At 42.6% G+C, this 23928-nt stretch overlaps 1 protein-coding gene and 1 pseudogene across 7 annotated transcripts in view; one reads left to right on the top strand and one right to left on the bottom strand.

Moving 5' to 3' along the window:
• The first annotated feature begins 5201 nt into the window (after positions 1–5201).
• The window catches only part of Atg10 (autophagy related 10), a 289378-nt gene continuing 270651 nt past the window's right edge, over positions 5202–23928 (top strand). For 2 of the 7 annotated variants that reach the window (XR_873450.3, XM_006517327.4), the window contains exons 1-2: positions 5202–5988; positions 21494–21609. Coding sequence is in view for 6 of the 7 variants with exons in the window: in XM_006517327.4 (XP_006517390.1) it covers positions 21505–21609 (105 nt within the window). In the remaining variant the exon portion in view is untranslated. Of the gene's footprint in view, positions 5989–18246; positions 18338–21493; positions 21610–23928 lie in introns of all 7 variants that reach the window. The other 5 variants (XM_011244551.3, XM_030247366.1, XM_030247365.1 and 2 more) reach the window with 4 other exon arrangements.
• On the bottom strand, positions 8960–15233 carry Gm17450 (annotated as a pseudogene).

The raw sequence follows: 23928 nt of genomic DNA, 5'->3' as shown, positions 1-23928 counted from the left end.
TCCCTTTAGCTCCTTGGCTACTTTCTCTAGCTCCTTCATTGGGAGCCCTATGAGGGATAACATTTAATTAGGCCTGGCTTACAGGTTCAGAGGTTGAGTCCATTACCATCATGGCAGAAATCATGGCAGTGTCCAGGCAGGCATGGCACTGGAGGAGCTGAGAATTCTACATCTTGATCCAAAGGCAGACAGGAGAATGCTCAGCATCCTCAGGCAGATTCAGGCAGATCACCCTAGGAGGAGCGGCTCACAGCCCACCCCCACAGTGACACACTTCCTCCAACAAGGCCACACCTACTCCAACAAGGCCACACCTCCTAATAAAGCCTGGGCCAAGCATATTCAAACAACTATAGCAAGCATAGATCCTGGCATTTTTCCTGCACATATTCCTCTTGCCTACATGTGACCAGGCTCATCCAATACAGTTGAGTCAAACAAAGTTGTTTAGTGGAATGAAAACATGTAGCTTGTAATCGCCCATAAACAACAGGCCATAGCATTGAAGAAAGTATCTCCTTGGGCAAGGGGCTTATAGGTTAAGAGACATTTTTGTTTTACGGATGTCTCAGGCACAGTGATTAAAACTTAAAACATAACTTTGGCTCTAACAACCTACCCAGATCATCACCTTATCACTCAAACTGCTTTTGCTAAGGTTACCATTGTTTTTTTTTTTTTTTAATTTCCAAAGCCAATGATCACTTTTCAGTGTTTGTCTCCCTGATTCTTTTGTGCATATAGATTACTTAGGATCCATTCTCAGATCTCTTTATGTATTGCTAGATGTACTCTCCCTTAAATAGTGTCTTCTGTGACCATAACTGCAGCCATCTATATATCAATGACACTCAAATATAGTCTCAACTTGTTCTGAGGGGGTTAGGATTTAAAGTCAGCATGAAAGGCAAAAATAGAACAAGTTAAAATTATCCCTTAAAAATCTTTAACATTCCCTGCAAGTCACCCTACACCATCTTGAATATATACACTATCAATCAAGAAGTCCTGCACAGCCAGTCTTCCTTTGCTATTGGAACAGAAGGTTGTTGCTCTAGTTGAATGCCAGATGAAGTTGTTGGCTTGCACGTGAGAACCATGCTACAAGAAAAATATGTTATTGGGCTTTTTGTCTTGCCAAATGCATATCATATAGTTAATATACATTAAATAAGCATAAGAGATAACACTAGTCCACTGTATATATTTTTAGCCTGACTTCTTTCATGGGCTCTAAATGCCAAAGTGCCTATTGAATATCTTCTTATGGATATTTCAGTCCAAATTGTTTTAATTATATTTTTGAAAGCTGAAGACGCGAGATAACCCACAGTCTACTTAGCAAAAGCGTTTACTGTAATGATGTAGTGAAGTGACAAGGTTACAGCTCACATTTGTAGTCTTTTTCATATCATGCTGACTGCTGTCCTCTAACCCTCCGCTGCTGACCACAACCCAGTGTGCCTGACTGGATCCAAGGATATTTCAGACTGGTGCAATCTCCAGGCCAAGCATCGCATCTGCCAGTAACCTCAGGCTAAGCAGCTTCGTTGAGACAAGTGGAATTCATAAATCTCTTGGAAAGCACCGTAGTTCCTTATTGGTCTTTTCAATGCTGAATTTTGTCCACTGATGGCTACATCATTCTGTAGAGCATTTGCACTAGGAGACCCTGAGCAATCAGCCAAGTAAAACTCCAGCATTTCCTCAGTGGCCAGACTCAATATCTGACTCTGAGAAGCTCGGTATGTTCTTTGTGCATTGAGCAAGCATCAGAAACAAGTTTATATGGTGAGCACTTTGCCTTCTCTTTATCATACACTGAACAGTGTAAATAATTAAAGAACTCATAGTAGAAAACAGTCATGTGTTACACACACACACACACACACACACACACACACACACACACACACAGCACTCCTCAGCTATGGAGAGCTTTACTCCACTTTCAGCCTTCTAACAACCCATGTAGTTATAATAGGACTGGACAACTCTTATAGCATCCTCTTTCTTCTCCGTCATCATTCATTGTGCCTACATAGTTAGAGGATCTGTTCCTCCATTTGGTAAAGTCTGAACCCAACTGGAATATTCTTTATGGCCAGTTCCTAGTTGCAGAACTAGTTGTTTTTTTAAAGAAACCCAAGACTGTTCTGGTTGGTGTTTTGTTTTGTTTTCCTTACAGTTGGAAACAATTTACACCTTGCCGAAAACATGTAACTGTAGAAAATGGGGCTCTATTTTGATTCTGAAAGACTGTGACCACCCTGGGCTTTACTACCAAGATTTTCTTTCTTTTTTTTTTGTTTTTGTTTTTTTGTTTTGTTTTTGTTTTGTTTTTTGTTTTTGTTTTTTTGAGACAGGGTTTCTCTGTATAGCCCTAGCTGTCCTAGAACTCACTTTGTAGACCAGGCTGGCCTCGAACTCAGAAATCTGCCTGCCTCTGCCTCCCGAGTGCTGGGATTAAAGGCATGCGCCACCACGCCCAGCTACTACCAAGATTTTCATAATTATCACTACAAATGCAAGTATGGCTTCTATAAATCTTTTAACTACTAGAGTGAGCCTTTCAAAACATCGAGTTCCTCCAGGATGAACGACAACTCAGTTCTAAACTATCTTCAAGTGCTTGAAAGAGAAAAATGTCCCTTGAAATAGAACATAGGCAGCATTTACTAGATAGTCTGATCATTATTTAAGTTGTTCAAATAGGGTTTGGTATACAAGATGATTTTCCTAGTACAAACTAGACCCTCAAAAATGAGATCCTCGAGCCAAATGTTTTGGGGACTGAGGCAGGAGGATTGCTCACATGTGTTTGTCCATGGTAAGCTGGCTATTTAGTGAATTCCAAGTCAGCCTGGGCCCAAAAATATATCCAATAACAGAAGACAGTAACTGTAGTCTCCCCTCCCCCAGCCTGAAACCTGCTTGCTCAGGGGTGGAGCTTCCCACTCAATCGTTCTGCCACGCCCACTGCTGGAACCTGCCGCTTTGCTGTTTGGAGCCATACACGTGGTCACCCTGCTACTGGACTCCAAGATTAATTGGCGGGAATCGGCCCCCTTCCCCTGCTTCATAACTGCGTGCAGAACAGTAAAATTGAGCTTTGATCAGAATGCCTGTCTTAGCTGCATTTCTTTTTCTCATCGCCTAGCCCCTCTTCTCTTCCAGGTTTCCAAAATGCCTTTCCAGGCTAGAACCCAGGCTGTGATCTGCCGGCCGGACACAAGAAGTAAGGACAACAGTAAGAAGTTCAAACCCACAAATGTCAGTCCTGTGGCTAATTCTGTAGGTTACAACAAAGAACATGGTCCTCGCTGTGTAGACTAGACTGGATTCCCACTCGCAGCAGCATGGGTTGCTGTCTGAATGCTATGATGAGCAGGTAGCAGCTGCCACACCTGGTTTGCAGGATCATTTTCTTAGTTAAAGACTTAATTTCTTTGTAGAAAAAAAGTGGCTTACAGTGAATTGAACAGTTAGCACAGAATTTTCTCATTCCACATATAGAAAGAATTTCACCCAAACGATGTACCAATTTTTGTATATCAATATTCACATGGTCCATAATTGACCTGTGGATTTGTTTTCAGTGGTGTTCAGTTTTGTTTTTTTAAATTTTTACTTATTTATTATTATTATTATTATTATTATTATTATTATTATTATTATTATTATTTTGAGACAGGGTTTCTCTGTGTAGCCCTGGCTGCCCTGGAACTCACTCTGTAGACCAGGCTGGTCTCGAACTCAGAAATTAGCCTGCCTCTGCCTCCCAAGTGCTGGGATTAAAGGCGTGCGCCACCACTGCCCGGCTATGGGTTTTGTTAGACATATAGCATCATGCAGCCACACAATCGAGCATCAATGTACAGGCTCGCTACCGGAGCATGCTTCCTATACAGTGTGTTTTCATGTCTCCTCTCGACTGCCCTGGCAAACTGGAAATCAGCCGTCTCTCCTCTCTAGGCTTGCTTGCTTTATTCTGTTATGCATTTGGCTGTGCACTGAGCATATGCAGCTTCAAGATCACACTCTTTCCATTTTCTTTCTCTCTCCTCTTCCTCCTTGTCCACACTCCTCTGTTTCTGTGGGTGGAACTCAGGGCCTCAGACAGGCCAGTCAAGTGTTTTACCTGTTAGGTAAAATACTATCAGTATTTTGGGGGCTGAGGCAGAATATTCAAATATGACGGGTAAGCAGTCGTAGTCGCTAGTTCATTTGAGCTTTCCTCCTCTTATTTTGTGATTGCTTCATTGTTTTATTCAATGACTACTCATTTGGAGTCTTATATGAATCTAAGGATGCTAGAAACCACGCCCTCAGGAACTTTACCATGCTGTGTGCAAACACCGACTAGAACCGTGGTACAGGGAAATGCACTGAGGTGACGTGACTTACATCCTATTTTTTTGTCTACCATAGGTGAATCATGTCATTTGAAACTGGCTCTGGTATAGAATGCCGGGCTTAAGCTAATGTGGTATAATTTGTGGTACGTATTCTAAAATTTTGAGTACAATAGTATGGTAAATTAATGATTCTTATTTTTACATGGGCAGGTTTTTTTTTTTTTTGGTAATTTTTACTTTATTTTTAGAAAATAATAAAGCAGACTTGGCTGCTCTAGAATTTCCTCTATAGCCCAGATTGGCCTTGAATTCCTCTTGCCACCACCCCCTATTACTTCACTGAGTGCTGGGGTTATAAGCATGAGCTGCCATACCCTACAAATAACTTCTTATCCTTCAAAACAAACTAACACGTCAAATAGAAGCAGGTTAAGATGTTCCAAGCTTTAATCCTAACACTTAGATGTAGAAGTATTTACAGTTCCAGGCTAGCCTAGGCTACAGATTCCTTCTAATTAAAAAATAAATTAAATTAGGTGCTACCAATTAATTAATAGTTGCTCAAAAAAGTTAAAGTTCATTTTTACAAAACTGTTTTAAAACTATTTTGTGTGTGGCAAAATGTCACTTTTTTTGGTTTTTGTTTTGACAAACAAAATAGTGGTTTAATCATCAATAAAACCAACAATCAGAAACTACCATCCTTCTACCATCCTTCTAACTTCTAAGCCCCTTTTAAAGTTAGCCCCTTCCCCATCTTTTGCCAGTGGTCACTACAGATCTATGTTCTGTCCAATTATAAAACAAACTCAGAACACATACACACACACACTGTTAACCTTTTATTTCGAAACAATATGGACTTACAGGAAATTGCAAAACCATTACCTAGAGTCCCAGGAATTTATTAGCTACTTAACATGGTAATCTTACACTACTTGCTCAAGACCAAAATTTCCCTTTTCACATTTGAAGACAGCAGTTTCATTTTGCCTGTTTCTTTTCTAAGAAATACTGTACTGTTTAAAGGACCAGACATGCTTTTCCTGAGATATTCTATCGGTCCCCATAACCCCTAAGACTCCTACATCTTCTGGTATTTTCCTTGGCCCTACCATTGCCTCTTGGTTTCATTTTACTGATTGGTATTTTCTGATTTTTGTGCTGCAAATGATACAGTTACTAGCATTCGAATTCCTAACTTCTCGCCCCAGCCTTAAATGGGTGGCAGTGACCACCTCATTTAGCTGGTACTGCTCTCTAGGCTCTTGGGGATGCTCGCGGCCCTCATCCTGGCTCGCACTCTACTTGTCACGAGTCCCCTGTTTATAGCCAGGCGTCTAGAATGACTGCGTGTGGGGAAGGGAGTGCAGATACCCTGGCTCGGGGTTGCCCCTGCCTGGCCGAGAGCACCAAGCGGGTTAGGCTCCGGGAAAGTGAAGGCTGCTGGCGCCCGGGTTGCAGGAAGGTCTCGCCCGGACGTCACCGTGCAGCCCCACTGCGCATGCTCACCGCAGCGCGGGCAGAGCTCCTCCGCTGCCGTGTCGCTCCTGCGGTCCCGGCCCCGCCCCGTCCCTCCCCGCTCCGCCCCGTGCGCGCCGCCGGCTCCAGGTCAGGGCGAGCGAGCGGGGTGAGTACACCTAACCTCGGCGACCTAACCACGGCGGTACCTCCGCCGCTGCCTGCAGCCCTCGCCCGCCTCCTGGGACCTGAGAAGGGTGGAGGATCGGCCAGCCAGTAACAGGCCTGGGAGGTGGGCGCGGGCCGCCCAGGCGACCTTTCCACCTTGTGCTAGGAATGTGCTCACGTGACCTTGAAACAAAGGAAGTTAAGTGACTGGCAGGCTTTTCAGATTTGCAGCCAACACAACCTCCTCCCCCCATAATCTATAAAACCGGGAAGGTGGGGGAGGGGGGCGGAGATAAAGGACTAGTTAACTGATTTATAGAAGCCATACTTGCATCTATAGTGATAATTATGAAAATCTTGGTAGTAAAGCCCAGGGTTTCAGAATCAAAATGGAGCCCCATTTTCTGCAGTTACATGTTTTCGGCAAGATGTAAATTGTTTCCAACTGTAAGGAAAAAACAAAACAAAACAAAACAAACCAACCAGAACAGTCTTGGGTTTGTTTTTGAGAGAGATTTGTACTATGTAGCCCACGCTGGCCTGGAACTCTAAACAACCCTGCCTCTGTCACACAAGTGTTGGGATTCCTAGTGGGCACTCTCATGCCTGTTTTACCTATCTTGAGCCTCTTGCCTCAGCCTCTCCTCAGAGAAGCTGAGTTTATAGACCCCCATCTCAGGTTACAGGGGCCATCAGCTTCCCTCCAGTGCTTGTGTTCATGTTTTAAGTTCTCTTTGACAATTGGCTTCCTCTTTCTAAGTGCAATAGTTCTTTTCCAAAGGCTTACTTTGGGTCATTATAATGTGACAGTGGCCCCCACTGTGGTGATGAAAGTGAACATTTATGATGGTTAGGGTTGGAGAACACAGACCCTGTGCAGGACTCAAGTCTATTTTAGGATTCCAGGTACCATTGCTCCTCATTGCTTCCAAAGTGTCCGATATTGACAGGAAAAAATGACACAGAATGAAAAACTTAGCAGAAAAAAAAAAATTCAGAGCAACAAGGGAGTTAAAAGTCTCACAGAGCAGTTTTAAAGACGTCATGCCTGAGCTTGATGGCCTATCCCTCTCACCCAAGTGTGGGGCAATGGGCTATACACACCCCAGCCTGGCATAGCTAGAGGCAGAGCTACCTCCATTTTGAGGCTAGCCTGCACTATGCATGGCTAGATCCTGTCTCAATGAGCAAAAAAAAAAAAAAAAAAAACCCAGAAAGTTGTTATTTATATTTTAATGGAAGAAACTAGAGTAAATAGTTCTAAGCTGGATTCATTTGAATATGGAATATTTCAAGATTAGGGTGTAGATCTTACTATACAAAGTGGGGATATCTAAGACAGTGCTTTAAAAATTATATCTTTCCCTGTCTAGATTTTCTAGATTAGGCTAGCCTTGAGCTTCCTGGACAGCTAGGGCTGACCTTAAGCTGATCCTGTCTCCACTTCCCAAGTTCTGTGTGTATTAAACACAATGCCCAGTTTATGTGATGCTGGGAATTGAACTCAGGCCTTTGTGCAGGCTAGGCAACCATGCTGCCAACTGTACCACACTACCCCCACAGTTTTATATTTTAGACAGGGTCTTACTGAGTCCAGTCTAGTCTAGAACTCACCATCATGTTGCCTCTAGAGCATAAACATCTACTACCATGCCCAGAACAAATTATATCTTGATAGCACTTTTTAACGTTCAATAAATTTCTTAGAAACATAAGCATCCCTTTAGGAAAAACAGTAAAGCTTACATAAGTAGAGAGTTTCAGAGTGAGGATGATTTAAATATTATCTTGAGGCCTTAAGATGTGCTTTGGACCTCGGAGGTTATGTTTGAATCACAAGTATAATCAACATCCAAAAGAAAGAGCTATAGAGATTACCTGGTGATGGTACGTTGACAACAGGCTATAAAAACAATTGGAAAGTAGGATAAGAGGATATTGTGCTCTTCTTGACCTTTTACTACACTGGGTCACTGGTCTGTAGTGCCAAGGGGGCATGGCTACTTCAAGCTTGCCCTTGAAGTTAGGGTGACTTCATATCACCGAGCACTATCTTTCCAAGAAGAGCTTTCATCTGCCTCTTGGTGCTCTGGAACCCACCACGGTTTGCTACTGCTTACTGTTTTAAGTGGACTCTCTTGAGTGTGAAGGCTCCTTGTAACCTGCTTACTTCCTGTTCCCCAGAGTTTATTGTAGTCCTCAATCCACTCTGAGTCGTTTCAACCTATTTCCAGGTTCCTGATTGCTCTGTCTACATCTTTTTCAGTGCTATAAAGCTCTTTTCAGTCATAGTTCCTGGACTAGTTGGAATCTTACTTCCTCCAGAGCATAGGCTGTGGGTCTTGGCTGTTCTTGGCTGTTACTGCCTTTAACTGCTATAGCCAGCTGCTTTTCCTGTATCTCAGCTTTCTCATCTATAGAGAAAATTATAGTAACACTCTAAAAGATGCTATGTGGATTTTAGTTACCATGGTTTTTTACATAGGAAAGGCTAAATAATGCTATTTTTAATTATTACATCAATAACCCATATTAATTCTTCAAACAGTGATTGTATAGTTTATCATTGATTTTATTGTATTTTATTTGTGTTCTTTCAGCTTGGAAGTCTTCATATAAAGTTGATTACCCACTGTGGAAAGCAAAGCCATGATTTATTCTTATTTATACCTTTTCTTTTAAAAGTCTCAAATCTCTCAGGATGATATTGAGGGCTCACTATTTTTTCTTCCTATCTTGTTATCAGGTTTCTTTTATATTAGCCATTTTATCTGTGCTGCTTATAATTTTAAATTCATGTCCTGTCTGTCCCAAAAGTATTTGAGCTGACTTATAACCCATAAATGATATAAAAACAAAGATAAATCCTGGTCATGAAGATATGAAGCTTGAGTAAAAAGATATTAGGACGAGTGACACAGAAATACATCCTGTATGGGGCTGCACATTTTTTTTCTACTTTTTTTTTAAGCTTACACAAAGCAATCTATTAACAGAAAATAATTTGAGAAGTCTTGTTCACAGACGGCCACCACAATGACCCCCTCCCCCTTCCTTCGAGTGCTGTCAAGGGGATGGGGGTGATATCCTCAATCCACCAAATCTTCATCTCAGAACGAGCAAGAGCTCTGAGGGCTGACTGGTCCAGGGGTCTTGGTCCTGTTTCCTCCTGTGGCCCAGAGTTTGATGTGCAGGACAGTGATGCCCAGCTCCTTGCACCTCTGGGCCACATCCTGGGCAGCCAACATGGCTGCATACGGAGAGGACTCATCTCGGTCAGCCATCACCTTCATTCTGCCAGTCACTCCGCAGATGGTTTGCTTGCCACAAAGATCCGTGACATGGTCCAGGGTGTCATCGAAGGATGCAAAGATGTGGCAGGCAACAAATACATTCCCTCCTTCAGCCACCTGAGGTCCAAGGCTGATGACCTGTTCTTCCTTCTTTTGTTTCCCCTTGTGAGGTGCCATTTCTGAACGTGCTCCCCAGACTCCTCCACCAGAACTTTTTTCTACTTCCATACAGTCACAGAGGCAGTCACAGATGGAGTTCTGAGCTTCATGATGGTCAAAGGAAAGATGGAAACATGCCACATACTCTGCACAAACACAGCTTACTGTGTTAAAAATAATTGGGAATTGTTGCCTGAGAGGTCATTACTGTGAGCTCTCACATCAGCAAACAAAAACTCAACTCAGTGAAAACTGTCAAGTTCAAGGAAAATAAAACTTAAGCTCTCCCTAGCAGCCGACCTGTAGCTGACGAGTTTCCACTGGAATCATCCAAATAAGCCTGCCGCTTCCCTTAAAGTTTTCAGATGCCTCCTTACCTTGTTTTGTGTTCCTGTCTGGACAAGCCTTTGCCTTGTTCCTCTATGGTAGAGCCCCCGACTGCTTGCATTCTGAAACTGCCCAATTCTTGAATCACTTAGCTACTCGGCTTCTGAAAGGATCAGTGTACCTTGGCTTATCTTTTAGCACTTAGACATGAGCATGGAGTGCATGGAGGGCCGGTTATGGCTGGTTATGGCTGGTTATGGCTATAGGTATCAGAGAGAACTCAGACGCTGTCATTCTCCTCATCTTGTTGACCTGTAACTGACTAACACTATGTATAGGAGGCTCTACTGCATCGTGATGGTGATGATGGTGGTGGTGGTGATTTTGAGACAGTGTCATGTAGCACACTGTTTGTGCAGAACTGCTACTCATTTTTTAGCTGAGGTTAGTCTTTAATTCTTCATTCTCCCGACTCAGGTCAGTTTTGCCATATCTTTCAGCTTCTATTACTGCTATGTTTGTGTATGTGTGTGGTTTTTTTTGGGGTGGGGTGTTATAGGAATTGACCCCAGGCCCTTTTATTCCTGAACACACCCCCAGCTCTCAATTAGTATTACATTTAAGAAAATATATATTTTGTGTATACATGTTTTTTTGTGAGTTGCTGCCATGTGTGGATGTGTGTCCATGGAGGTTAGAATAGGGTGGAGTTCCCTGAGGCTGTAGTTAGACCTGTGAGCTGACCTATGTGAACATGGGGACCTGATCTCTGGTCCTCTGCAAGAGCAGCAAGTACTATTAACTGCTGAGCTGCCTCTTCAGCTCCTCTGTTGGTAATGTTACAGAGAGTTCTACACTGTAGGATGCTTTGTTAGGCCTCGTCCTTTAGCAGTAAATGGCAATAGCAGACTATGACCGTCCTTTTTGATGACCCAGTATGATTCTGCTTATTTCATTTACCTTACACAGCAGTCCCTAAACACGAGCCAGTAGGTTCTGCTTAATCTATACTCTTTCCCTTGGTCCCATTTACATATGCATGCATGCATGCATGTATGTATGCATGTATGTATTTGTATGTACCTTGTACTTTTTATACTGTCTTTGTAAGTGCTCTGCCTGATTTTTGGAATGACTTTGTTTCCACCTGGTGGGTCATGTTCAAATTTCAGATTTTAGTTCTTGAATTTTTTTTTTTTTCTTTTTGGTTTTTCGAGACAGGGTTTCTCTGTGTAGCCCTGGCTGTCCTGGAACTCACTTTGTAGACCAGGCTGGCCTTGAACTCAGAAATCCGCCTGCCTCTGCCTCCCAAGTGCTGGAATTAAAGACGTGCGCCACCACCGCCCGGCTCTTGAAGAATTAAATTCATGTTTTAAAAACTTTCTGTTTTGGAGTCTTAGGTTAATTTTGGTTTTTATTTTTTCCCCATGAGGACCCACAGAATTAGTATTTTTAGGATACATGCTGCAAAAATAAACAAAATGTTTGTGGAAATAGGGCTGCTTAATGTCTGGACAGGGTTTGCAAAAAGAAGAATGAAGTTTCTGGTTTTTAATATTTGAATTCCCTTCCTTACCACCCTCTCTTTTCTTTTCAGATTCTCAGAATGGGTCTTATGACATAGGCTGGCCTGGTACTTGTTCTGTAGCCCAGGCTAGCCCTCATGTGCCTATTTTCCTCCTCCTTCAGCTTCCCCTTGCCAGAGGAGCGTAGGTGTTTGCTGCTATATCTGGGTCCCATCTACTTTCTAATTTTAACCGTTTTCCCTTCACATTTTGCTTTTAGATGCTTTGTTGTCTTTTAAAATTAGTAATGAAGAGTAGATTTTTTAAAAAATTATTTATTTATTTATTTTTTAGGTTTCAGGTTTTTCAGCCATTATTGAAAAAGGCTTTTCCTCTTCAACCTTTTTTTTTTTTTTAAGATTTATTTATTATGTGTAAGTGAGCCACCATGTGGTTGCTGGGATTTGAACTCAGGACCTTTAGAAGAGCAGTCGGGTGCTCTTACCCACTGAGCCATCTCACCAGCCCCCCTCTTCAACCTTATAATTTAATTAATTAATCAGTTATTTTGTTATTTATTTATAAAGACAGGGTCTTGCTGAGAAACTCTTGAGGGCCTGGAGCTAGCAGTCTGCAGATCTCAGTTTCTAAAGTGCTGGAATTAGACATGTGCATCTCCTCAACTTTAGGGAAGTGTGTGTGATGGTTTGGCCCAGGGAGTGGCGCTATTAAGAGGTGTGGCCTTGTTGGAAGAGGTGTGGCCTTGTTGGAGGAAGTGTATCCCTGTGGGGGTGAGTTTTGAGACCCTCCGCCTAGCTGCCTGAGGACAGTCTGCTCCTATTGGCCTTTAGATCAAGGTGTAGAATGCACAGCTCCTCCTGTTCCATGCCTGCCTGGATGCTGCCAAGCTCCTGTCTTGATGGTAATGGTCTGAACCTCTGAACCTGTAAGCCAGCCCCAGTTAAATGTTGCCCTGTCTGAGAGTTGCCGTGGTCATGGTGTCTGTTCACAGCAGTAAACCCTTATTCAGCGTCTCTTTCCTTATTCAACAGCTTCTTCTTGGCCCCGAGTTGACGCTGATGTTAGTGAGACAAAGGAGGGACTTGTGTGACTTGTCATTGCAGACTCAGTAAGCATGGGCCCTTTATCTCCCTCCCTACAAGTCGATGTCAAGGGTTCTTCCTCTCAGTATTTCCCTGGGAAACAGGTGAATGGGTGCAACTGCAGTTAGGGAGGAAGGGTACATACCTTCTGTATTCCAGCAAGGTTTCCCAGTTACTTCCTCGGTGCCTGTAACCTGGGTGGTGTTTTTGTTTCAGTTACAGCTTTCGAATTCAGGGTTTGAGGAAGATGGTGGCGAGGCTGTACCACTCACTCTTTTGAAAGCTTGTCTGTCATCCTCTCTGTCCCTTCAGGTCCCCACTGCTGGCGTTGTAGCACAGTATTCAGTGTACCTACCATATTCTGCTCTGGCTGTGCATATTAAAGAAGCTAGAGAGAGCGTGGGGGTTGAAAACCACTAGGAGGATGGTGACTTCGTGGTTTCCCTTGCATGAGATATAGGCTAAAGAAGAGTGAAATGTTTCCCATGCCCTCCTGGGACCTGCTGCTGCAGAGGCCATGGACAACATATGCTCTTATCAGTGGGTTTCCCCCTCCAATCTAAGAACATGTTGCTTCCTGTTTAAACTTTGATTGGTGGTATGTATTGTGAGTAGGCAGGGAGGCAGACTGACCTGCTAGGTAGCTGCAAGCCTGAACTGCTCCCTCCTCCATTCTGATGGTTCTTCAAGCTGCCTATTGGGTTGCCCCACCCAGGCTGCCATGGGCCTTGAAATGCAGGCTTTTAGCCACCAACCCTATCACGTGATCTGCTTTGGTCACAATTTTCTGGCATGATTGCTTTGCAATCATTTCCTTGGTAGTTGTTAGAAATATTTACTTGGATGTGTATCTACTCTTATAATTGTTTTGGTCTGGCCATAGGATTTCACATGAAATCTACATTTTCTTCCTTCCTTCCTTCCTTCCTTCCTTCCTTCCTTCCTTCCTCCCTCCCTCCCTCCCTCCCTCCCCCCTCCTTCCTTTCTTTCTTTCTTTGTATTTTTTTTCTATTTATTTCATGTATGTGAGTACACGGTAGCTGTCTTCAGACACAGCAGAAGGCAGCATTGGATCCCATTACAGATGGCTGTGAGCCGCCATGTGGCTGCTGAGGATTGAACTCAGGACCTCTGGAAGAGCAATCAGTGCTCTTAACCGCTGAGCCGTCTCTCCAGCCCCGAAATCTACATTTTCGAGCTTTGTCTGTCAGGGACCCTTCGAGGTACATGAACAACCAGTTTACATGACTTCAAGCCAAGTTGTTGTAAAAGTTGAAGTTTTCCTCTCATAGTTAGGATGGTCTCTCTTGCTCCCCCCTCATCCTTCCTTCCCTCCATCCATTCATACTCAGCCTCCTGTTTTACTGACTGATCTTAAGCTCACAGACTCAAGTGACACTTCAGCTTAATTGTCTGAGACCCTAGCCACAAGCTTGTACCACCATGCCTGGTTTGAAATGGCATGTTTTGAAAGGACATCATCTATATTTATAGTTATAATACTATGGGGTTCTCTTTTAGTATGGTTTTGAAGTTAAAATTTCAAGTTAGCAGATAACATGATTGATATTATCATGATCTTTTCCTCTATATACATCATTACGTTGTAGTACTCACCTCTCTCCTCCATGCCCTCCTTTAGCCCTCGCCGTCCTTTCAGTGGGTCTCTTTCTGTGGTAAATCATCTTCCCTCACACTTTAACACCACTCTAGTTCCATTCCCTTTATCTAACAGTACTTGCTACTTCTCATGGTCAGTGATGCGGAATTATCCCCAGGAAGGACAAACATGAATAACATGAAGATGAAGATGTGTCCTTTCAGTAGTGAAAAAGGATATTTAATGTTTAAGTGTATTTATAGCATGTTCTATTCTATATGTGTGTATATTTATTTATAAGTAACCTTAAATCTAGGGAAACAGTTATATATAAAATAGTGATTCAATACACACTGTCTTATAGATTTATCAAAAGAAATATCTTCCGCAAAAAAAAAAAAAAAAAAAACAAGCCAACAAAACAAAGCTAAAACCCCCACACATACATAGATCTAGTTCCAAACATATTAGATTAAAGGACACATGAAAATATGTGGTGTGTCTAGTTGCGTGAGATCATCTGGGTAGTGGTCATACATGGTATGACAGCTCACTGAGCTGCACAGCAGCCGGAACCTCACCCTCTCCTGAGGACTGACTGAGCCTAAGACTGGAAAGGTATGAAAAACATGATTCTGTTTTCTCAATCTCTGAATTCTACCGAAGTCATTGAGGAAAGATTTGGAATGAGGAAAAAAAAAAAAAAGAAGAAGGAAAGAAGGAAAGAAAACAGTAAGCCACAGCAACCGTCAATACCAGGCCTGTTCAGCCATACAAGCAAGACTCAGGCCAGGCACATGTATTAGCTCCTTATACACCGTGACACAAGGAGCCGGGACTCATTTGCAGCTTTCTGTATAATTAGAAACAACAGGCATATTGGCTAAGATGAGAGGAGAATTGAGATTTGCTGGGCAGTTTATTTTTTGTTTTTGTTTTCTTTTAGGAGACAAGGTCTTAGTGTGTAGTTCAGGCTCACCTCCAACATGAAGCCAGTCTTCTTGCCTTAGAAGAAGTTCCCCAAGTGTTAGGGTTAAAGGCATGGGCCACAACTCCCCGCTAAAACCCATCTTTTTATTGACAGTTCAGTCATTCTGGTGTTACCGCTAAAGTCTAAATTCACTTTTTTTTACCTGATTTTTATTTTTTTTATTTTTATTTTTTTGAGAAAGGGTCTCCTGTAGCCCAGGCTGGTCTCCAGTTTGCTGTAGCCTTGAACTATTGGTCCTTCTGCCTCTACCTCCCTAATGCTGGAATTGGAGGCAAGTACCTACACACCCAGCCAGTCTGACTGGGCATGGTGCCTCACATCTGTAATCTCAAGCATTGGGGAAGCTGATGCAGGGGGATTCCCTCAAGCGTACAGTGAGCCTGGTCTTCACATTAGTCCAGGCCTGTATGGGCTACAGAGTAAGGGTCTCTTGCAACTTATCAAAATAAGCTTGTCTAGAAACACACAGTTGATACACACTAGGTTTTTGAGGCAAATGGGATTATTGGTGTTATTACTGGCTAATGAGCCACATTGTAATTATTTCATTTTGGCCTCATTTTCAGGCATGCCCTATAGGAACTGCTACGACTATGATTTCTGCTTCTATTAGTCAGAGGAAGAGGCAGAGGCAGGGGCCAGGGTGGCAGAGGCAGAGGCAGGCTTGAAAAATATGACTAAATATGTTGATTGCATTATGTTTTTATTTTTAATAAGTTGAAGTATTCTTACTTGAGGAAAGAAACAGTTATTCACTCGTATTTCATTATGGTACCCTGTTGAGGATTTGAGTAAGATTAATAAACTTTTAATATGGTGAAGTTTCAAATTTGCTAATCAGGTTGTGTTTGCGTTATAGTATATAATGTCCTCCAGCAAAGCTCAGTCCTTAGATAAGTTTAAAGTATACAACCCAATATTAATTAGTGTCTTAGTAGTCAGTCATCTTGCTGGTAGCACACTGATCTTAATTATAATGCATGACTATTGAATGAAATATTTCTACTAGCATTTTATTATTTTTATTTTTATTATTATTATTTTCTTTTGGTTTTTCGAGACAGGGTTTCTCTGTGTAGCTCTGGCTGTCCTGGAACTCACTTTGTAGACCAGGCTGGCCTGGAACTCAGAAATCCGCCTGCCTCTGCCTCCCAAGTGCTGGGATTAAAGGCGTGCGCCATCACGCCCGGTTCAGGATTTTAAAACTCTTAAGTATATAATTCATCTTGATGTGTTTTTTATTTTTTAAATTTATTTTTATTTATTTCTTGAGGGTGGGTTACACTATGTAGCTCTGGATGGCCTGGAACTGACAGAGATAAGCCTGCTTCTGTTTCCTGAGTGCTGGGATTAAAATGTCCACCACTGGGCATGACAGTGTATATTCTTGATGAATTGAATCCTGTTTGTGGTGATTTGTTATCTCTTGGTGTTACCAGGATTGTCCATCATTAGCACAGCCCCGTTTCACTCCTAGTTCTTCATCTTTTCTCTAAGTGTTGAGACGGACTCTTGCCATCATATGATTCGGATGCAGGATCATTATCTCCTTCCTTCGAGGATCTTGCTCCCTTAGGAGGTGGACTCTTCTCAGAACGCTTCCTCGACGGGTCATCTGTGGATCAACAAACTCTTCAGTCAAACTTGTGCTAAACCGACCCTACCTCTCTCCCAAACCTGTCCTTCATCCAGGGATCGCTGCTGAAATACTCTGCAGGCTAGCTGTGTGGAATCGTCATGCCTGATCGCCCCTTGCCTGCAATTCAATCCCTCCAGCCTCTTTGTTCTACTCCAGTCTTCACCCTGCACAACTCTCATCCAGTCAAGACCAGACCCACCACTCTGCTGACAGCCAAACTACAGATTCCGTGAGAGCTTAGCTCCAGGCCCCACAGCCCTCAGCACAGTTCCTGCTTCCTCTCACACCTCCTCACGTGCTCACAGGAGTTCAGTAGATGGGCATGGTGGTCCATGTTGGCAAACCCAGCATTCAAGACATCCAGAAAGGAGGACCAAGAACTTGATGCCAGCATGGGCCGTATAGTAAATACCAAGCTAGCCAGGGATATATATCAAGGCCTTGTCTCAAAAACCAAACCAAACCAACCAACCAAAACCCTGAATTGCATATTCGGTCTCCATTTTCCTTTTTGTTTGATTTGCTCTAATTTTTCCTTTTGGATGTTTTCTCCATTGGGTGAATTTTGTCACCATTTATCATGATTCTCTCTGTAGTCTAGTATGGCACATACATCCAGGAATGTCTGATCCCTGCCACAGTGGAAGTGCTTGTAGCTTCATTTCCTCACCCCCTTTCCTGCTTCCTTGCCTTCTGGGTTGATCTGCACTGGTCTCAGGAGGTCACCCTCACAGAAAAGACAATTCTGAAATGCCCATCGCTTTGGAGCTTTACCTCATTCTGTATTCACAAGAAAAGGTATTTTGAGATCAAAAGAGATGACAACCTTGAGTTAAGTGTCTTTACGGCGGTACACAGCAGAGCTCCAGGCTGGCTTGGGGAGCTGAGGTGGTGTGGAGCAGTTTTCACATATAAATTTTTTTTTTTTTTTTGTCTTTTTGAGACAGGGTTTCTCTGTGTAGTCCCGGCTGTCCTGGAACTCACTCTGTAGACCGGGCTGACCTCGAACTCAGAAATCTGCCTGTCTCTGCCTCCCAAATACTGGGCTTAAAGGCGTGTGCCACCACTGCCCGGCACATATAAATCTTATATGATATAAGTAACATGGTCACAATAAGTGTAACCACTGAGTAGTTTTAAAACAGTCCTCAAGTCTTTCAGTGGAAAAAGTCTTTCACTTTTTCCTCACTCCACAAAACTCCGGGTATAGAGATTGTTGATGTACTCACTTCTGTGACGCTGGTTTTAGGTCACTGTCTCTTTAACATTATATGGAATTCCTGTCCCTTTGAGGATTCTACAATACAATTTGTGAGCCATAGCACCTAGTGACATTAGGTCCTTGTAATATCGTCTGGGGAGCGAATCCAAGTGTTTCAGTGCTTGGAACTTCCTGAGCGCCAATCATGTTTGCCTGTAGTCATCTGGGTGTACTGATCCCTTGTTCACACTGAGACATCAACTATGACTCTCATAAACTTTCCCCCATTCCCTGCGGTTCTTAAATTTTTTTGCTGTCCTGCATTCTTTGATGTCTCTACATCTTTACCGATTTTTCCATCTTCTTTTGGCCTGTTTTTCTTTCCTGCCTAACCTGAACTTCTGACCTGTGGCCACCAACCTTTCTCCTGCCAATGACCAGCTCAGCCAACCTGCAACTTTACATCACAAATCCTCTCTGCTCTTTCCGTTCTCCTGGACCTGGGCACTCTGAAGCAAGTCACAGATCACAGGTATGCACTGTAAACCCAGGGCCATACAGGGTGTCACTCTCGACCTAGCTGCTTCTCATTGAGTGCTGTCTTGTGTCCCTCAGCAGGACTCCAATCTCAGTATTCTCTCAGGGGCTTTCCCTTATCGTGGCTTTCACCTCTTGAGCATCTGAACATCTTGTGACCTCCTCTTCCTTAACCCGGAGACTCCTAAACACTCCCTAAGTTATGCATTTTTCCTTAAATGACTCCTCTAGCCTCAAGGGAAACACAGTTGGTGTTTAATCATCATTGGTGCTGGCAAGGAGGTTCCAAGAGGTCAGTGTATTGTTTCCCCTTTGCGTTCTCTATAGGGTTGGGGTCTCTCTAACCAGCCTCCTATGCTCAGTTTGAATATGCCCTCCCTGAGGCCTGTGGGCCTCCATAATTACTGATTTGTATCCTACTCACCACTTGGAAGATGTGGCCTGCAGATTTTCCTCACTTTTAGTTTTCTCTTTAGTCCAACATGACTTGGCTGCACTCTGGCTGCAGTTCATTATCACGCCTGTCACATATGCAGTGACAGTGACTGCTTCATACGTCCCATAGATGATTTTCTTTTCCCAGGGAGTCATTCTTGTCATTGGTAGGTACTGGTTTTGCCGTGCTTCCTGGAAAGCCGTGTCCTTGGCTCTGTTACTCTGCCATTACTAGGCTCTCCGCATACTGTTTCCTTAATCTCTTGATCATTGTTGGTTCTTCTTCCTCTGTAGATACCTTAAAAGTTGGTGTTCTGAAGGTTTATTTCATCCTTGTTCCTGTTACTGTGCACAGACGTTCTTCATGTTTTGATAGGATATTAGAAAGACTTGCGGGAAATTATGAATGATTCCCAGGAGAAATATGGATAAAATTTAGTGTGTGAAGTTTCATGTGCATCCAGAAGCCATATTAAGAATATGGCCAGATTTGGGCGTGGTGTGTATTTGCCTGTTGTCCTTGCATTTAGAAGGCAGAGGCAAGAGGATCAGATTGCTGCAAGTTGGAGTCTAGCTTGATCTGCACAGTGAGTTTCAGGCTAGCCAGGGTTACATACTGAAACTCAATTTCAAAACCAAATAATGAGAAAACCCAGAGTGTATTTCCCTGTTAAGAGCCAATCATGGTAGTATGTGACTTTAATCATAGCCATGAGCTTCAGGCCAGCCTTGTCTATATAGTGAGTTTCAGACCAACCTGGGCTATATAGGAAGATTGCTTTGTGAAAAAAGAAATAAAAAGTGTATGCTACAAAAACTTAATTATAATGTAAAACTGTATTCTTAAATTGAAAGTATGGCTAAAGCATTCATTTTCTTTGAGTGTAGCTACTTGATTGAAGTTTATTGTTCATGCCCTCCACCTTGTTTGTAAAGATAGAGTCTCATGGAGCCCAGTCTGCCTTTGACCTCTGTGTGACTCAGAGAGTGACCTTGAACTCCTTGCCTCCATCTCAGGAGCTAGAATTACAGGCACACTGTTACACTCAGATCATAGTTTATTCTTGGTTAAACTGAACCTAGGACACACCTTCTAAATTTCTGGTTTTGATTAAAAGGAAGCTCTCAAGCCCCTTATGTAGCTGGTTGAATACAGAGTCATGGGTTTGTATGTTTCCTCTCCATGTCTGTGCCTTCAGGTACACTGCAGTCATCTTGCTTGGGAACAGTGGGCTTTTCTTCGAGAGGCACACATTTATCTGGCCCTTATTGAGGCATTTACAAGATATGCAATCACGGAAATTACAGTTGTCTTCTATTGGTTTGTTTAATTAAACTCTGTATTTATGATACATGAATATAGTTGGTGAGCATGCCCTCGTCTCTCAGGAACAGAATGCTTTATGGTCGCCATGTTGCAGAGTCAGTGTGCTGAAGCAACGTTGAGTGTGCTAGTTAATCCAGAGCTTGGTGAATAAAGGCTGGTGAGGACTCTCCACTGATATTGCTTTGTTATCTCCCTTTCTTAGAGCATGAGTTCTTACAAGGCAAAGTGTCTGCTTTTTCACGTCTAACTTTTCTCTATGCACGGTGCCTATTTAATATACATTCAACTGGGTGCATAGACACATGCTTTTGTAGGTTTGGCTAAATTTGAAGTGTCTGCTTAGTGGGTTGGGAATAAGCCGTGTCCTTAGCTCTGTTACTCTGACATTACTAGGCTCTCCGCATGCTTAGTGGCTTGTATAATAGACAGGTCATAGCTCTGAATCCTTTTTTATTTGTATCTGTGAACAGATTCTTTTTGAGTTTTCATCTAAGGAATGGAGATAATACACCTTTGGGTTGTGAGAGTTTTGCGTGGCAATGTGAAGTGTCTCACACTGTAGTAGTTGATAGGCTAAGCAGTGTTTTTGATGCTCACAGCTAATGAGACGACAGAGCATTTGTTGCATATAGCTTCTTTCATTGAGAGGCCTCAACTACATGATCTGGCAGTTTTCTTCTGTGCTAAAATATTTCTGGAAATAATACTTTATGTTTTGAACAGCTTTCTACAACAAATATATGAGTATTTCTTGGCTTGTCACATTTGTGAGTTCGATCTAGTAGTAATTAATTAACTTTATACCTTGGAAAGCAATTTCAAGCTTTGCAACAGCATTTGTTGGAGAGTTGACCCTTCTAATAAAGTGTGAAGGGCAGCTGGCTCCCATGAATCACTGTAACATGGCAGTGTAAGTGCTGAGGTAGGAAGCAGGAAGGTTTCGAGGAACATGTTTGAGAGCATTATCTCAGAATTAGATAAAATTAATAGTGAGGATTATACTACGTCCAACATCACCTTTATCATTATAAAAGCAAACAACAGCCCAGAGTGTTTGGTCAGATGATCTGTTGATTTGTAGGGTGCATGTTGAACATGTGTGAGGCCCTGGGGTCAGTGCCCAGAAATTCAAAAAGAAAACCAGACAAGAATCCCTCTCAAACAACTAAATACCAGTCAAAGAGAACTCCATAGATGAATACTCTTGTTTAAAGTATAGGCTTTCAGGGTTAATGTTCCCTAAAACCGAATGGGGTCAGGGTGAGACTGTGGGGAGAGGGACTCTCTCACAGGTGGCCCTGAGGGTGGTTTCCATTGTCTTGCCCAACTCTGGCTAACTTAAGCTAATGCTAATACTGTTTGTTTATTTATTTATTTATTTTATTGCAGTTCTCATTAACATGGAGGATGAGTTCTTTGGAGAAAAAAGCTTCCAGCATTATTGTGCAGAATTCATCAGACATTCACAGCAGATAGGCGATGGCTGGGAATGGAGAACAGCCAAGGTGAGAGCAGAAGATGCATGTTTGGTTCATGTGTTTTGATGGGGTCTAACTGCACAGCAGAGCTAGCCTGGTGTTTTCGACGTATCCCAGGCTGCCTTCAAACTCACAGCAGCCCTTCCTCTCTGTCTCCCGGTTGACCGGTCACAGGTGTTGGTAATGACACCTGGCTACAACAGGGGCTCCTATTTCCCTTTTTAGTCAAGGGTTATTTATTTTTGTTGTATAAAGATATCGATAATTGATAATAAGGAATAAAAGTGGGGTTGAATTAACAAAAGGCAAGAATTTAAAGCATTCACTAAAACAGATGTCTATTTTATTATTCCAACTATATGTAATCATAATTATTTGGCTAATAAAGTATTATCTAAAAAAGTCCTTAGGTGACCTTCCTGAATTAATAGATAAGGTCCCTTACAATATTAATTATTGCTATGTAAATAAATGTTTCTCTGGAGCTTCAAACTAGTTGTTTACATTATAAATGATCTCTCTCCCTTTCTCTTTGGTTTCAGTTTTGAGATAGGCTCTGACCTTGAACTTTATACGTTATCAAAGATGACATTGAATAGTCTCTCTCCTGCCACTACCTCCCAAGTCCTGGAATTACAGGCTTGTGTCATCACACCTGGCTATACTAGAATTTTCTTAGGACACTATTTTTGTCTAGAGCCATGGTTCTCAACCTGTGAGTTGAGACCCCTTTGGAGGTCACGTATTAAATATTTACATTATAATTCACAATAGTAGCAAAATTACAGCTATGAAGTCACAACAGAATAATTTTATGGTTGGGGTCAACACAACATGAGGAGCTCTTTCTCTTTTTTTTTCATATTGAATCAGTTCTTTATTTATTCTTTAACCTTTTTTTACATTCCAGTCATTATCCCCCTCTGGTCCGCCCTCTGTCTGTTCCTCATCCCATACATCCAACCCTGTCTCCAAGAGGATGTCTCCCCCCATCCCCACATCACCAGACCTCCCCACTGCCTGGGGCCTCAAGTCTCTCGAGGGTTGGGTGCATCTTTTCTCACTGGGGCCAGACCTAGACAGTCCTCTGCTGTATATGTGTCAGGGGCCTTATATCAGCTGATGTATGCTGCCTGGTTGGTGGCTCAGTGTCTAAGAGACCTTGGGGGTCCAGGTTAGTTGAGACTGCTGGACTTCCTATGGTGTTGCCCTCCTCCTCAGCTTCTTCCATCTTTTCCCTAACTCAACCACAGGGGTCCTCAGCTTCTGTCCATTGGTTGGGTGTAAGTATCTGCATCTGACTCTTTCAGCTGCTTGTTAGCCCTTAAGGGTCCCAGAGTTAGGAAGGTTGAGAGCCGCTGTTCTAGAGAGTAATGGTAATAGTAATGGTAATGGTAATGGTAATGGTAATGGTAATGGTAATGGTAATGGTAATGGTAATCCTGAAATCATGTCAAAGCTCAGCACTCAAAGAGTCTCCAGGATTAAGGACTGGGATATTTGAGAACTGCTTAATAACAAAGATCGTACAGAATGTTTAGTCTTTTGATTCTATTCTAAAATAATGTAAAAAAGCCTGATATGCTCAAGTATTTCCCTATACACAATTGGTAGTGTTCTCTGCTAAAGGCTTTCTGTGAGTTGCCTGAAGTCTTTTTCGAGAACAGGTTTTCCCGTCTGACACTTCAGTTGATTCATGGCCGGCTCAGGCTCTTGCTTCTGTGCTTCCTGGTTCCTGTGTGCATCTGAGAAACCTGAACGTTTGTCCCTGGTTCCTGCGATGTAGGACTGAGTTGGGAGATGCAGGTCCTGCGCCAGCTCAGAATGTCACTGGGCTGAAGCCATGGTCTCCTTGGGGTTATTTCCCTAAACCAAGCTCTGACTGGTGGCTCCTGGGTGCTTGTGGGTGTTCTCAGATGTACTGTTTCCTTAGTGACTCAACACTGTATTACTTCGAGACATGGTCTTGCTTGGTGGTGCAGCCTGCTTCCGCTGAACTGGGATTACAGGCATGAGTCACAGTGATAATCAGAGATTTTTAACCCCTAGGGGCCTTTCCTCAGGCCCTGTGTGGACAGCTGACTTCATTTGTGCCTTTATTAAATTTACTCTTGGGTAGTTTTATAGTTTTTATTACTATTATGTTTGAATTTTCATTCATATTATATGTTCTCTGAGTTCTATTAAGGAATCACTATCTCTGCATGTCAATATTACACCAGTAACTTTGCTGGGTCCATACTGCATTCTTTGTGATATTCCTGTGTTGTTTCACAATCGAGAAGGAACATGGTAAGCAATACTCCTAACAGCTCTCTGTCTTTAGCTTAATTTAATTGTTCTGAT

The sequence above is a fragment of the Mus musculus genome, chromosome 13, assembly GCF_000001635.26.
Source record: "Mus musculus strain C57BL/6J chromosome 13, GRCm38.p6 C57BL/6J".
Taxonomy (NCBI): domain Eukaryota; kingdom Metazoa; phylum Chordata; class Mammalia; order Rodentia; family Muridae; genus Mus; species Mus musculus.
This window is presented reverse-complemented; position numbering and strand designations above follow the sequence as displayed.